This window comes from Hyaena hyaena, unplaced genomic scaffold (genome assembly GCF_003009895.1).
Source record: "Hyaena hyaena isolate Hyena2069 unplaced genomic scaffold, ASM300989v1 scaffold_33, whole genome shotgun sequence".
NCBI lineage: Eukaryota > Metazoa > Chordata > Mammalia > Carnivora > Hyaenidae > Hyaena > Hyaena hyaena.
The window spans coordinates 4,530,784-4,547,278 of record NW_024080666.1 but is presented as its reverse complement, the minus strand read 5'-3'; the positions used below and the strand labels follow the sequence as shown (position 1 = coordinate 4,547,278).

General features: G+C 42.8%; 1 protein-coding gene across 1 annotated transcript in view; it reads right to left on the bottom strand.

Annotated features, from left to right (window-relative positions):
* The window catches only part of EPG5 (ectopic P-granules autophagy protein 5 homolog), a 113,047-nt gene that overhangs the window by 47,991 nt on the left and 48,561 nt on the right, over positions 1 to 16,495 (bottom strand). Inside the window, exons 19-27 of the mRNA XM_039228820.1 lie at positions 16,134 to 16,331; positions 15,425 to 15,535; positions 13,043 to 13,165; positions 11,972 to 12,138; positions 10,909 to 11,130; positions 8,820 to 8,943; positions 5,034 to 5,178; positions 3,274 to 3,445; positions 1,834 to 1,996 (exon numbers count right to left, since the gene is read on the bottom strand). Coding sequence (XP_039084751.1) covers positions 1,834 to 1,996; positions 3,274 to 3,445; positions 5,034 to 5,178; positions 8,820 to 8,943; positions 10,909 to 11,130; positions 11,972 to 12,138; positions 13,043 to 13,165; positions 15,425 to 15,535; positions 16,134 to 16,331 — 1,425 coding nt within the window. The remainder of the gene's footprint in view (positions 1 to 1,833; positions 1,997 to 3,273; positions 3,446 to 5,033; positions 5,179 to 8,819; positions 8,944 to 10,908; positions 11,131 to 11,971; positions 12,139 to 13,042; positions 13,166 to 15,424; positions 15,536 to 16,133; positions 16,332 to 16,495) is intronic.

The window sequence follows — 16,495 nt, the reverse complement described above, 5'->3', positions numbered from 1 at the left end:
GTCATTGGTAGGCTGGGAGCTGAAGCTCCAAGTCAGCCCAGTGGTCTCTCCCCCAACAAGACCGTGAGAGTTAACAGGACATCGGGCAAAAAGAACTGGTGTTTGGCCGGGGCAGTAAGTATTCAAGACTCTTCACAGAGCAAGCTATTAGCCAGAATTGGAAAAACATTTTTGTGTACTTATCTTACCAAGTCACTTAATAAAATGTATCTTAAGAGAATTCCCTTCTCTGTACAGTATTAATTGCCTGGCAAAGATATGTAATTCCAAACTATGGAAATATACCGTATTTCTGAAGGCACAGATTGGTAGTAAGACATCCTGTTTAATTAGAACTGGATACATTTCTTTTTTCGCACCAAATCAAACTCTGTCCTAAATAAGCAGACTTGTCTCCAAGCTCCATTACTTTATTAGCAAGTGATCCTTCTTAGATGCTCCTACCTAGTCTTCCTAAAGCATTGGTAACTGGGGGGAAAGTACACTGAAAGAAAATTAACTTTATAAAGCATCTAACCAAAGACATTCAATCAGTGTTTAGGAGTCCCACATCCCAGATCAAATTTCTTAACTTTACATACATACACATATGTTATTTTATCAAAAACAAATTATGAAGGTAACGAAAAAGACATGTATAAAAGTGATTTCAGAGAAAACATTTTAGAGAAAACAGGCTCCCAAGGAGACTGATGAGGAATACCTCAGAACTGCTCATAGGAGGAAGCACAAAAAGAAATTTATAAAAAGACAACCAAGAGTCAGTAAAATAAGTTTTCCTTGATTTCTGAAAACTAACAAAAAAAGGAGCCACAAGTGCTCGCTTTGGCAGCACATAAACTAAAAAAAAAAAAAAAAAAGGAGCCATGTTTGTGCAGATGCAGTAGCCTATCTCTGAGCATTTCCTCCCCAGCTCTGGGGACCCCAAAGTCCCTCGCAGAAGGACTAAGGTGCAGCAAGTAAGGAGCTTGTGCTCTGCAGCCAGCCTGCCCGGGTCTCCCTGGTTCTGTCACTCAGGGGCTATGTCATTTTGGGTTTGTAACTTAACCTCTCTATGCCTTTATTTCTCCATCTGGAAACAAGATAACCAGAATTCCCACTTCACAGAGTTGGTGTAAGGATAAAGTAAGCTCTGTATAGAGTGCTGAGACAGAGCCAACATAAAGTGCGTGCCATGACGTGCTGGCTAAAGCTAAGTCCTTTCAATGTCCCAGACCCAACTAATTAAGCCTGCTTTTCCAACACAAGAAGGTGACTCTAAGAGGCAGCTGAACTCCTAGCCTCCAAGTTACACATCTCTTCCCTCCCTGTTGGCAGGCTCCATCCAACTCCATCCAACTTTCCACATGTCCCTCCACATTTGTCTTCAGTGGCTCCCCACCGGCCACTGCACAGAGCTGGAGTCTCAAGTGATCATCCTTGCCAGTGTGAATTCCCACCACCACACCCAAAAGCAATCGGAGACAGACTGACCTATCTATCAAACCTAGCCCCTGACCCCTAAATGGCGGTCCAGGGGACTCCACTCCCACATTCCTTCTAAAAGAATCCAAACCATCATCATCAAAGTCTTTTAAAGATGAATTTAAAACCCTCTCTCGAAGAATCTTCTCAGTGATGCTTTTCTTTGAACTTCCATCCCTAGAGGACATACGAGCACTTATGGAAATATGTGATTAGCTCTGGGTGGGTCTTCACTCCCTCAAATGCAGTAAATGCTTTAGGATATGAATCATGTGCTATAAACTTCTTTCAGTCTCTTTCAACAATATGCCACTATTATAGGCTCAATTAAAAGTTCTCTAAACTATGAAGAAGCTTAAACGATCTTACCTGAATGGTTACAACTGCTGCTCCCTGGCATTTCTTACCGCTACTGCCTCTACACTCCAAATGTAGTGTGGTCTGTTCTTCTCTATTAACATACTGCTTGGGCATTGTGTCCAACAGCTCACTATCCAGGGCAACCTGCTGAGATTCTCGAAGAGCTGCAGTTCTGAAAACATCATCAGGAAGTAGGAGAAAGGCTTATTAGGAAAGGTTTCCCGGCAGGTGATAAAGGCTTCCAGTTCCTCCCAGACTGCATCGGAGAACAACAAAAACCAAGCAGGAGCAAAAGACCAAAGCTGTGTGCCCAGCCTTACCTAAATTCTCTCTTTTCCTTAACAAGAAACTTTAAAAGGAAGGAAAAGTGGCACAACTTTTTAGCCAGAAACAAAGCTTCATTTAGAATCTGTCTTACGTTAACAATGTTTTTCACATGGACCCTTAAATATACCAGAGCAAATGAGAATCCCATCCTAATTAAAGCATTCGAAAGGGTACCTTACTTGCAAGCACCAGGGATTTCTTAGGTATCAGCAACTCAAACTGAACTGTCAAAGACGGAGAAAGCTGTTTACAGGGGCATTGATAGGGCTGTTACTGTGCAGGCACATACATGTGTGTGCACGCCCATGCACCCGCTGGCGGGGGGACACATTTGTATGCACATGCACATATACAATCAATGCCAAGAAAGAAAAAGCCAGTAAGAGACCGATTCCCATGGTCTTTGCAAAGGTAAGACCCTTCTACTTCATAAGATTCACTCCACACATGCTCCTTCTCACAAGACCTCAAGCTGGAACCAAAACCTTAAAGAGCTGATTGATCTGGGGGTGCCTGGGTGGCTCAGTCAGCTGAGTGTCAGATTTCGGCTCAGGCCATGGTCTTGCAGTTCATGAGTTTGAGTCCCACATGGGGCGGTCAGCACAGAGCCTGTTTGGGATCCTCTGTCCCCTCCTCTCTCTGCCCCTCCTCCTTTCTCTCCCTCTCAAAAATAAACAAACACTTAAAAAAAAAAAGAGTTGATCATTCTGTATCTAACTCAGAGCACTAAATGATTTTAACTCAGGCAATTCATTAAAGAATATGGAGAGTTAGGGAGCAAAGCAGTAACAAAAGAAAGTAAATCTTGTTTAGTACCATCTTTCCAGTATCAGAAAGTCTCCTCAGGAGAAGCTTAAGAAACACTTGGCTGGCACTGCTGACACACAGAAATGCCACCACAAGAGATGTAAAATCTATAGTCCGTGAAAGCACCACACAATTTCAACGTGAAACTAAAGGACTTGTCACAACTTGGTTAACTGAGGTAACTGACTGGGCCAGTCTGCTCAAATCATCCTCACGGAGAGAACGCTGATGGGGAAATCCTTCGAGGTACTAAATCATCCAAGCGGTCCCAGCAGCAAGCACAGAGGCATGAACAGGGAGGTCACACGGTCTCACCTGGCCTGCTGCTGCAACACATTCAGGTCCGTGCGCACCAGCTGGGTGGTGTCCTTCTGACTCAGGAGCACGGCCGAGGAAATAACTGGTACAGGAGGCCTCAGTGGGTGCAGATCAAGGGGAGGCTGGGGAGCCTCGTGCTTCCGCAAGTTGCTTAAAACCCTTTCTTTGGCTGAAAGAAAATTAAGTTGCATTGAGTAATGGCTACTAGTAGGTAGTAACACACTGACTGCAAAGTTTTGGCTGGTTACCTTCAAGAAGAATGCTGAAGATCTACAGAGTAGTTACAAAAACTATCCTTGGTCTAAATGAATAAAATCATTACCTTTCATGACATGCTAGTTTTGGGGGAGTCCCCACAGGTGTACTAATATTCTATCAGGAGGTAGGAGCTCACCAGCATATGGTATGATTAAACACAACTCTTAGCCTCAAAAAGCCTTCCTTACTGATAGTTAAAGAGCTAAAGTTCACAATCTTAAATTATTACCCTAGACAGCCTTGCATGATATGCTCAAGTGTCTGGACTTGAAACTACTGTAAAACGGACCTAGTGAACTCTCTAAGCAAGTCTGAAGAAGATGGTAGCTATCACCAGACAATGGACTGGGGGAAGGGGCAGGTGACCCTATTAAGAGTTTAATGCAATTATCCATATAAACTTCATAGAAGAGGATATAAAGAAATGGGTGTTATGGAATATGGCTGAGTGAAAAATCTTAAATTAGGCCAAGGTTTGAACAGGAAGGCTGAGACTAGTAGAGCAAAATGAACAAAGGCATGGACACAAACTGCTATAGAACTTATATAATCATATTGTCATTCTTTCATTCATTTACTTATTCATTCACTCAATAAATGGAGTCCAAATAAGAAATCAGGTGCCGTATGAGAAAAGTGAAAGAAAATCTGTCCACCCAACTTTGCAGTAGATTGTATATGGTGTCATACTGGTGAATCCAATCTAAATCTACACCTAGGGCAAAGCTGACCACATAGGTATCCAATAAATCAATAAATTCCTATCTTCCCACCCTCTCTCTTCACTGCATATACCATATAGCAGGTAGGGACTGAGCACAGGATGAAAAATGCTGCCACATACCTGCTTCTTTTCAACAGTAAGGAAACAGGGAGCAGGAGAGGTCAAGGAAATGTCAAGTCAATAAATCAAGTCAATAAATACTTAAGGAATTACTATGAATTTCCGACTTCATTCTAGATGTAGCATTCCATTTTCTGTTCTTCAGAAAAATTAAAGAAAATTTAATAACCATGATTTTACTTGGCATAAAAAGACCTGTATTGTTTGCACCCCAAACAGAAGGAATTTAACATTCCAAACACGTCAAGTACTGGATTGTCCTGTATGGCTGGGGTTTTTCCACTAGAACTACTACTCTTTGCATAGAATGTAACAAAGTCAGATGTTCATCACTGGAAAAGACTCCTGACTTCAAGCTTCTCTCAAGCAACATTTTAGACCACGACTCTAAAGCTACTGCCTGAACTGCCTGCCTCCAGACTTCTTTCATGGGAGAAAAAGCACCTTATGCAAGACATTCCTGTTTTGGAGTTTTCTCTCACTCATGGCCTAACCTAACCCTAAGGTGCAGACAAGGGAACAATGAACACCTAAAAAAGCAATTCTCACTGGAGGGATACACTGTGTAAACCTTAACCCTCAATTCATTCACTCATTCATTTATTCATTCATTCATTCACTCTCACTCAAGGGGGCTGATGCTCGTACAGCTCACCCAACAAAGGATCAGTGAAGTCCAGCTGCACTGACAAACTGCAGGGTGGAGAATGGGACTCAAGTGTGGCCTGTGTCCACAGACCAACAGTCTCCTGGAACTCGTAACGTATGCGCTCCATGTTCAAATACTCCATCCACAGATCCTAGAATTGAACCATGGGACTTTAACTTTCATGAATAATGTATCATATATTCACATATAAAATTATATATTTAACTAAAAGATAGACCAATAAGTTTCACCATGAGGTGGTCCATACCAAGTTCTCCAGCATTAACATGGATCATGTTTTAAAATGGACACCAGTGGGGCACCTGGGTGGCTCAGTCGGTTAAGCATCCAACTTCGGCTCAGGTCATGATCTCGCGGTCCGTGGGTTCGAGCCCCACATCGGGTTATGTGCTGGCAGCTCAGAGCCTGATGCCTGTTTCAGATTCGGTCTCCCTCTCTCCACCCCTCCCCCACTCACGTTGTCTCTCTCTGTCTCAAAAATAAATAAACTATAAAAAAAATTTTTTTAAATGGACACTAGTAATCTTTGCAGGAGTTTGATTATGCACCAAGAACAGAAAAAATAATTTTAATGGCCCTACCAATTATGTATTTATAAGCTGTATACAAATACTACTGAGCTAATAAGTTAAAACCCAGAAATTTTAAAGAGATAAGTAACAAATGTATTGAAAATAACAATCTGGATTAGATCAGGCCCTTGGTCCCAATACCAATTTACAAGAAATATAGGGAACAGAGAAACATATCAAACCATACTAAAACAATCTGCAAAACCCAGACTCTGGGGAAACTCTATGGACAAACTATCCAGTTTCTTCAACAAACAAACTACAGGGGGAAAAAGGAATAAGGGAAGGAGCAATAGATTAAACAGATTTATAAGAGCTATCAACCAACTGCAAAATGAGGATCCCGATTCAACTATAAAAATAAAAATTTTATGACATTTATGAGGTAAATGGAAATCTGAACACTTAGATATTTGATATTAAGAAACTGCTGTTAATATTTTTCAGACATAAATACTACTGGGTTACAATCGTTTTTTAATCCTCATCTCTTGAAATCTTCATGTATCAAATGCTTTCTAAGATTAGTTCTAAAATAACATGGTGAAGGCAGTGAATGGGCTATAGATAAAATTAGACACCCAGCATATAGCGGGCAGGGGGAGAAGGGCATGTGTATTATGCTATCCCATTTTTCTGTATGGTCGAATTTCTTTTATTACAAAAGGTAAAATAAGCAATAAAGAGAAAACATAGAAGTCTTAGTATTCTCTTCCTATACTCCAGTAAACGGTCTTGCATATTTTGAACTACATACTTCATTTTGATGATCAATACATATTAGAATGGGAGACTGTCTTAAATGAAAAGAAATGTCAGTTCTCCATGATCACTAAAAACTATATCAAATACCAGGAATGGGTGATCAGATATGGGTTATGGTTCTATGAGTGATTTTTTTCTTTCTTTCTGGTTTTAAGTGTTTAAAGGATTCCTCTAAACCTACAAGTCTCTGGCTTGTCAACGGCTTCACTGCCATGAAGTCCTAAATCATTACTTCCAAACCAACCATGACACGAGGCATTCCAGACTCTGGAGAGAACTCCAAAGTCATCATGATCAGAAGCCTGAATCCTAGAAGCACCGGACAACTGGTAGAGGTGCTGTACCAGTCCCTCCTACTGTGCACACCCATCTCCTTTAAGGGGGGTCACTAATGTCACCTTGTCTGCCTCTGTGTTATGTAACTGTTGACAGAGGCTAATGGTTAAGAATACTAAGAATTAACAATGGGTAAGCAGAGATGTCTCAGAAACCACAAAAAAAACCAGAACAGCTCTAAACATGAACTACAGATCAAAAATAGGAGCTATAACATCAAATGGCAAGCACAGATGTAAAAAAGAGAAAGCTATTAATTCTGTAGATGATGGGGAACTAAGATAATTATTAGAGAACCAAGAAACTATGACTAATATTTTTAAAAACACCGACCGGTCATCCAGTACACCCAGATTCCTGGTAAGGGCATGGCATGTAGAGGATAAAGAGACTTGAACACGGATCTGCATTCAAAGGATCTCAGGACACCACAAGTGCCTACTTATTCTTCCTGCTGCTCTGGCTCCATATTCTCAGCCTTATTTCTCTATGCTTAAGTGTTGTTACTTCTTGGGCCCTAGTTCCATTCAGTCCTCTTCTCAATATAGATGCTCTGCTATCATTAAATTTGTAGTTCCTTGGGAGAAGATATTTGCAAATGACATCTCAGATAAAGGGTTCGTATCCAAAATCTATAATTTATCAAACTCAACACCCAGAAAACAAACAATCCAGTGAAGAAATGGGCAAAAGACACTTTTCCAAAGAAGATATCCAGATGGCCAACGGACACATGAAAAGATGCTCACCATCACTCATCATCAGGGAAATGCAGATCAAAACCACAGTGAGATGCCACCTCACACCTGTCAGAATGGCTAAAATTAAGAACTCAGGTAACAACAAATGTTGGCTAGGATGCGGAAAAAAAGGAACCCTTTTGCACTGCTGGTGGGAATGCAAACTGGTGCAGCCACTCTGGAAAACAGTATGTAGGTTTCTCAAAAAATTAAAAATAGAACTACCATACAACCCAGAAATTACACTACCAGGTATTTATCCAAAAGATACAGGAGTGCTGATTCGAAGAGGCACATCGACAACAGCCATAGTATGGAAAGAGCCCAAATGTCCACTGACTGATGAATGGATAAAGAAGATGTGGGATGTGTGTGTATATATATACTTACAGACATATATATACATACAATGGACTATTACTCGGTGATCAAAATGAATGAAATCTTGTCACTTGCAACAACATGGATAGAGCTGGAGTATATTATGCTAAGCAAAATAGTCAGAGAAAGACAAATATCATATGATTTCACTCATGTAGAATGTAAGAAACAAACCTGATTAGCACAGGGGAAGGGAAACAAAAATAAGAGAAAAAGAGGGAAATAAACCATAAAAGACTCTTAAATACAAAGAACAAACTGAGGGTTGTTGGAGGGATAGGCTAAATGGGTGATGAGCATTAAGGAAAGCCCTTGTTGGGATAAGCACTGGGTGTTACATGTAAGTGATGAATCACTAAATTCTACTCCTGAAATCAGTATTGCACTATACGTTAACTAACTTGTACTTAAATAAAAGAGAAAAAAACCTGTATTTCCTGCACTGCCCCACTCCTGAGTTCTAGACCTGTGTGTCCCCTCCTCACCAAATCCCCGGTAGATGGTTCTCCTTGATGCCCCTGCGGCACCTCCTCTTCCAGTATTCTCTATCTTTGTAAACGGTATCTCTACCTGCCCATGCTAAAAGTTTGGCTGTCCTTTATATCAAATCAATCCTATGACTGTATCAATCCCATCTGTGTTATCTACTCTAAAATTCCTCCTGATCCTACTGATTCTTCTTCAACATATTTTAAATTCATCCATTTACCTAATACACCATTTCAATGGCTCTTCAAACAAATACTTTGGAACAAAATCCAAATTCTTTAGAAAGGCACTTATGGCCCTTAAAAATGTAACTCCTCTTCACCTGTCTGGCATCATCAGCCCTGCACCGTGACTATATCCCAACCTCACCTCCTGAACATGCCAGTGACCCCATCTCCATATTAGTAAGTGGATTTAACATTAGATTATGACTGTGACCTGTTCGATCACGGTCAGACACACAAAAAGAGACAGTACTGTAGTATCACCTGCTGGTTCTGCATCACTTTTGCTAGCCTGTGAACATCATAATGCTTTGGTAGAGAAGGGATATAGGTATCTCCTTTTTGAAAATTCTCATCTTCTAGCCATAATATATATACATTGAAGAGCCTAAAGGAAAAAAATATATATAATTATATAAAATACAAAAAGATGTGCAAGCAAATGAAGTTTCTTACATGTCTAGGAACACTGTCACTACCACATAAAAGTAAAAAGCACAGACTTTTTACTTACAACCACCACCACTGCCCCCAAGAAGTTCAGGGGCCAGCAGGGCAGGAGGTCACAGATCCTTACGATCTGATGCAGAAACTGCTAGAAGGCTGTGAAGAGAGGGCTATATGAACTCTATTATTAAATCAGGGGTAAATACAACATACAGGAAAAAATAACCGGAGAAGGTGATTTTTTTTTTTTTTTTTTTTTTTTACAAATAGTTTATTGTCAAGTTGGCTTCCATATAACACCCGGTGCTCATCCCCACAAGTGCCCTCCTCCATGCCCATCACCCCCCCTCCCCCCCACACCCATCAGTCCTCAGTTTGTCCTCAGCATTCAAGAGTCTCTTATGGTTTGCCTCTCTCCCTCTCCCCCACTATTTCCCACCTCGGAGAAGGTGATTTTAACAGAGACCTAGGATCTGAATTTGGATCAGTCAGTTAGCCTCGGTGGTTGCAAAATGTTAAATAATATTCAAATAAACGCATTAAAAGCCAACTATTGCAACGGAAGAAGCTGCCAGCTTTAGGCTCAATGACGCTCTCCCGCTTCAAGAAAACACAAATAGAACTCAAAGCATGTGTACACCTTGTTCCCACTAAGAAGGAACAGAACAAAGCCTAACTAAAAAAAGAAAGGAAAAAAAATCTCCATTTCCCAGTAGAAACTTTTTTAAAACTTTAATGATGTTTCCTCTGTTTTTTTTTTTACAAGGAACACAGTCCATTGAGCTAAGATCACCGGTATTTCAAGCAGTTGTTTACAGCAACAGGTACGAGAGGAATCTGTGGCACACAAATTGCTGGGCGGGATCTAGGAGGCAGCAAGGCTTGGCTTTGCTCCATAACATGGAAAACTACCTCCTTCACGTCTGAGGCAGTCTGTGTAGGAACAGAGGCAGGGACAGGACTTTGAGGCTCTCACATAGAAGAGGCCGGTACAGAGCTCCCTCCCAGCTTCTGATTCAGCTAGATAGCTACTTTACCAACATGCCAAAGGAACGGGGGCGTAGGAGAGGTAGAGGGGCACATCAAAACTTTCTTGGCTGATCTAAAAGTTCAAAGATTAAGCCTCCCCATGGCTTAAGCCTGGCTAAAAGTAAGTTTTCCTTCAAGCAAGAAAGATAAGGGGAGAAATCATTCCAAAGGCTAAAAGACAGCCCGAAGGGCTTTCAGGTCAAGCAAGCCTGAAGCCTCAGCACTGAATCAAAACCTGGGTTTCCTCACCAAGACATTTTACGTCAGGTGAGGGCTAATTATTAGAGGCCATTTTTATTAGGCCTTATTTAGAAGACTAATACCTGGTTTACAAGAAGTTTACAAATGAAAGGTAAAGGAACAATGTGAAAGGGACCTTACCTTCATAATTCTTAACCTTGGGGGGATACACACATTGTACCTAATTTTAGAAGCAGTTCTGGATGATTACTAGATCCTACCCTACCCCAGAAAGATTCCTAGAGGTGTTTGGATGTCACTTAAAGAACTCTACCTTTCTCAGGAATTTGCTTTAGAGAAGCGTCCTAGCAGGCTTTACTACGTGTTTACCTGCTATGATCAATTATTCTGGTCTGTTTCTAGTATTACATAGAGAAACAGAAGAGGGTATCAGCCCTCTAGTTTAAGGCCTTCCATTTGGACTCCAGGCACTTGGCAGAGCTAGGTCCACACTGTCGACTTTCTTCTCACAAAGGACGTAATAAGGAAGCATTATGAGTTGCAAACCTGGTCACTGCCACCCTCCACATCCAAGCTAACAGGGACAGCACCTGGGAGTCTATAACACAGAAAACTGCTCTGGTGCAGTGCTTGTGCTGCAAACAACAGCGTAAATGGCTAAATAACCATGTCCCACCTCACGAGCTCCGTGTGCAGCTCTGGGGAAGTCAGGTAACCTGGGGTCCCAGCCTGGCCGGCAGGCGGCCCTTCACTGCCCTCTGCTGGAATGCGCAGGGCCTTGCTCGCAGCGTGGTGGAAGTCGGCCACCTCAGTCAGGCGCCTCTTCATTTCTTTCAACAAATTGGTATGAACAGGGCTTTGAAAAAAACGTTTTCCAATACAACCATCTATGGGTAACCTTAAAAAATACAAGCATAGGTCACAAGATCAACATAAGATGCTCTATGTGGCACAAAATCGCAATCAATTAACAAGTCAATAGTTATAAATATACCACGTTAAATTAATACCTATTATTTCTACCTCAATGGTCAGTATGCAGCTCCAACAAAATGGTATGTATGAAAGCAGCTTTAAAAAGAATGAAATGCTACACAACTTTAAGATTACCACCACTTAGTAGTACTGAGTGAAGTCAGTTTCTGCTCTAGAAGAACTCGCAATCTGGTAGAAAACAGAAGTGTCCAAGAACCAACATCGGTATGTTCCGAAGGACTGAGTTAAGGAAGTAAGAGTGAGCAAGGAATTGAGCTCAAGTCAGAGAATATGGTTGGGACAGTTCCAGGTGACCAGAGCCTCTTCAGACCCAGTGGAAACGGCAGACACCTCCCGGTACAGCCCAAAGGCTGCCAGGCACAGCCAGGCCTCTGTTCACACCTGCAACGCCCATCATGAGTCCACCCAGAAGGGACCCCAACAGTCACACAAGCGGTCTATTTGGGGCAGGTTCTCTCCTTTGCAGTTCCAGAGGCTCTAGGCTATTCCTTGCCCGGTTCCAGTATCTGGAACTGTCTTCACCCCACTGGGTACAGGGAATGGCAAAGAAAGAGCTGCCATAAGATACCCTAAACTCAAACATGATCTAGTCTAGTGAGTGTGAAACGGAGAGAAGGACACTGTAGCTGGAGGTCAAAGAATGGTTCTTACTTAGAGGCCACAGCGTGAGGACACAGAGCATCAGAGCAGTACCAAGTCAAGAAAAGGTTCACAGCCACTTACAACAACACAGGGTACCATACCCATATTGCGGTCCTGGGCGGTGAAGATACAGGAGGAAGAACTTCTGCCAGATGAGAGGCAGAAGAGGGTGATCAGAAGGTGTGACAAGGGCCTGGTGGGCCCAGCGATAAATCAGCAGCCTCTGGAGAGACGGGACGATGGGGAGCTTCAGCTGGGCCTGGGCTTTCTACAAAAGAGGAGGGTCTTTGAGCCACCATGGTATGATCACAGTTCCAAACAGTCTGCTCTTTCTAAGTGATCCAAATGAAACACTGAACATTTTGTTTTCAATTCAGGAAGTAAAACAAGTCAGAGTAACCTTACTTTTCTAACCCACTAGCTAATACTTTAACCTCCTTGGTAGCAAAACATATGGGGTAGGTTTTTTTTCCGTCAAAACATTTCCAGACCCTCAGATTGGGATGTGTCTTCCGCATCACCTACTCTTATCTCATTTCTGTGCCTTTCCAGGACTTTGTGCATAAAATGCCACAGTGGAAGGGAGCAGAATGATATGAAAACCAAAAGTCAATTTTACTGCTAAATGTTATCAATCTCTTAAAAACTTAGATCTGAAAAGGACTTTCAAGAATGATAAACTCCTTGACAGGCTCTGAAACCCAAAAGCAAAATCTATAAGACTCTGAAATAGGTCTTCCATTCTAAAGCATTATCCCAGTGTTTTCTCACTTCAGTAAGCCTAAAGATCAGCTAGGGAGTTTTTAAAACAAATTTCTGGTCCTACTCCACACTTAGAAACTCAGAATGTCCAAAGTTGGAATCCAGGATTCTGATTTTTCACAAGCTCTCCAGGGACTGAGGCACATGAGACACACTGGAAATTGCTCTAAAACAATGGCAATCCCCTCCACACATGCAAAAACATAGCCTTCAATCATTACGCTGGGGCTCTTCATGCTAAATAAACCTTGGAAAGGACGTATGCACTTGTTACACAGTTCTAAGCACTGATTTGGATACTGTGCTTTCCAAGTATTTACAACAAAAGAAAACACAGAAGTTTCAAAGCTATAGATGAATCTATCAGTGAACCACCTTCTCCCACTCAAATGCAGAACTGCTATTTGCACCTTCAGAGCTTGGTCAGGGGTAAAAGCAGTGTTTATAACCAATTCCCCTTCAACAACCCTTCGGAGCTGGGAGTCTTCTTCAAAGATGGATTCCATGTTCAGTACCGTCCAGGCGAACCAGACCTACAATGACAGCAGGTAAGAGTGAGGGGAATGAGCAGCTCACTCGGACCAAATACATTCCAATAGCCTACAAATTAACATCTTCTCTACCAGATATCTCAGTCAACAAATATTTATAATTTCCAAAATTAACAAAGTTCTTATACCCACCTCTGTTCTTGTCACAGATATAAACTTAGATAAAACAGATCATTGAAAAATGTTGAATTCCTCTGGAAAGGCTACTTCAGTAAAAGAAAATGTTTGTTCAATCAAAACCACACCAAGATATCACCTCACGCCAGTCAGAGTGGCTAAAATGAGCAAATCAAAGGACTCTAGATGCTGGAGAGGATGTGGAGAAATGGGCACCCTCCTACACTGTTGGTGGGAATGTAAACTGGTGCAGCCCCTCTGTAAAACAGTGTGGAGATTCCTCAAAAAATTAACACTAGAACTCCCCTATGACCCAGCAATAGCACTGCTGGGAATTTACCCAAGGGATACAGGAGTGCTGATGCATAGGGGCACATGTACTCCAATGTTCATTGCAGCACTCTCAACAATAGCCAAAACATGGAAAGAGTCTAAGTGTCCATCAACTGATGAATGGATCAAGAAGATGTGGTTTATGTATACCATGGAATACTACATGGCAATGAGAAAGAATGAAATCTGGCCATGTGTAGCAGCATGGATGGACCTTGAGGGTGTTACGCTGAGCAAAATAAGTCAGGCAGAGAAGGACAAATACCATATGTTTGCACGTGTAGGAGGATAAGGAGGAACTTAATGAAGGACCATGGGGGAGAAGAAGGGGAAAAATAGTGGGGGAGAGGGAGGGATGCAAACCATGAGAGACTCTTGAATGGTAAGAACAAACTGAGGGCAGATGGGGTGGGGGGAAGTGGAGGGGGGTGATGGGCATGGAGGAGGGCACTTGTGGGGATGAGCACTGGGTGTTATATGGAAAGCAACTTGACAATAAACTATTTAAAATAAAATGTAAAAATCTTGCAACTATAAAAAAAGAAAAGAAAAGAAAAGAAAATGTTTGTTCATGTAACATGCAGGTTCTATATGCACAAGGGATAGGAAAGAAGGCCAGACGTGAGCTCTGCCCTTAACAAGTTTTCCACCTCAGGGGTGCCTGAGTGGCTTAGTTGATTAAGCATTCAACTTCGGCTCAGGTCATGTTCTCACAGTTCATGGGTTCGAGCCCCGCATCGGGCTCTGTGCTGGCAGCTCTGAGCCTAGAGCCTGCTTTGGATTCTACGTCTCCCTCTCTCTCTGCGCCTCCCAAACTCGTGCTGTGTGTGTGTGTGTGTGTGCGCATCTCAAAAATACAAAAATAAATAAATGTTAAAAAATTTTTTTAAAAAAAAACAAGTTTTCCATCTCTCATACAGGAGACAAGACTAATCTATAAGTAACCACAATGTGAAGTGGGAGGTGGTGAGTACTGAATCAGGAGTCCAGTGCTCGAGGAAGCCACCGGAGGGCAGGCAGGATCACAAAGGTGGACGTATCAGAGTCAGCTGTGTGTGGAGAACAGAGGCAAAGGATGCCTGGCAAGAGGACCAGTGAGGAAAAGGCAAGGAGGTGGAAACACAAGGGACACTTAACAGCACGGAGTGTGTCTCAGCTGGATCACGAGAGGTAAGAGAAAGAGCGGGAGGGACTGTGATGGAAGGCTGAAGGATGTCGCTACTGGTTTAAGTGATGGATCTGGGCCATAATTTAACACTCACAGTCAGAGAGGTGGTAATCAAGAAGAAAGCGCTGCCGCGGCCGCTAACACTGACAAGAGCAGCCGATGCCTCGCGTGTTCCATGTGACTCACTAAACCTCGGTAAGTGCGTCACATACAGAAGCACTCAGTACTCCCAGCCCACGGCCGAGGAAGCTGGGGACAGAGAGGTAAGCACGCTGCCCAAGGCACAGGGCTAACACGCAGCAGAACTGAGTGTGCACCCCAGGCAGCCTGGCCCCGGCATCCCCCCTTAACCATGTTGCCGGGCAGAGCAGGCCTGACCACCAGTGGTCTGATCCGGAGCCAGCCCCTCAGTTCCATTCAACCTCAGTGAAGTCCTCTGTGAAACAGAACAGCAACAGCGCAACCTCAGCAGAGGGCTGCTGTGAGGATTAATCAAATGAGGGGGGTCTTACAGGAGGCAAGTGTTAAATGAGCATTATTTAAAGCTATTAGAAATACATTAGTATAGATGAGAACATTAAAAGTTCGCAAAATTTACCAATGGGCCTCAGGGGCTTTCCTACCTGAGTGGGCGTGGCCAAGCCCTCCACGAAGGAAGGAGTGATGTTGCCAGCCACGATCCAGCTCACCAAAGAAGAGAGCAGACTCCGATCACAGTGGTAACCCAGGGCATTCTATACAGGGGACAGGAAGTGGAGCATAGAGAGGAGGCTTTAAAAAAAACCTTATCAAGGACCTTTTCAAGAATATCAACAATTATCTTACTGTGATGGTAGATTCTGGTTAAGATACAGATTTCATAATTAGTCTACCAGCAGTGACTGCCACAGACACCGTATTACAGCCAAATGTCCCCCTGGGGGAGTCCTTTCCTTTGGCTTCCCTAGAATCTGCACTAGCAGACTGTGGTTACTGAGATCAGGCAACATGAAGACCAAGCTTAAAAAAGGCAGTGGCCCCGGGGTGCCGGAGTGGTTCAGTTGGTTGGGCGTCCAACTTTGGCTCAGGTCATGATCTCACAGTCTATGAGTCCCAGCCCCACATCAGGCTCTGCGCTGAGAGCTCGGAACCTAAAGCCTGCTTCTGATTCTTTCTCTCTACGCCCCTCCCCAACTCACACTCTGACTCTCAAAAACAGATAAACATTAAAAACAAATTTTTTTTAAAGGCAGTGCCCCCAGAGTAGTACTGAGAACTATGAATTTGGGGAAGCATTTTGGGAAGGCCACTATCTAGACAATGACTGAGAGACAAATTCTCTAAGAGGTTTACCTTATGTTGCTGGTAGAGCAACTTCTGCACACAGTCTTCCTGCATCAGCTGAAAAGCTGTTTTACACAAGTGGTCCATGAGGAAGAGGATGGGTTGTTCTCGGTACCAAAGGTGCTGGCTTATTAGAGCCTGAACCCAAAACTCCAATACGGCAACGGGGCCCACTTCATTGGGCTGGGTGCTTACAGATATGTGGGCCTATGGAGAAAGGGCTCAAGTGATGTGAAGGTAAGAGTCAGCCTCCCATTTTTAAAACACCAACAAAATAACTACATCCATTACAAAGCCCAAATTTGCTGATGTTCTTGGCCAAAAGCACTGTGCCAAGTGCTTTGAAATGACCAACACTCAATGTGCTAACA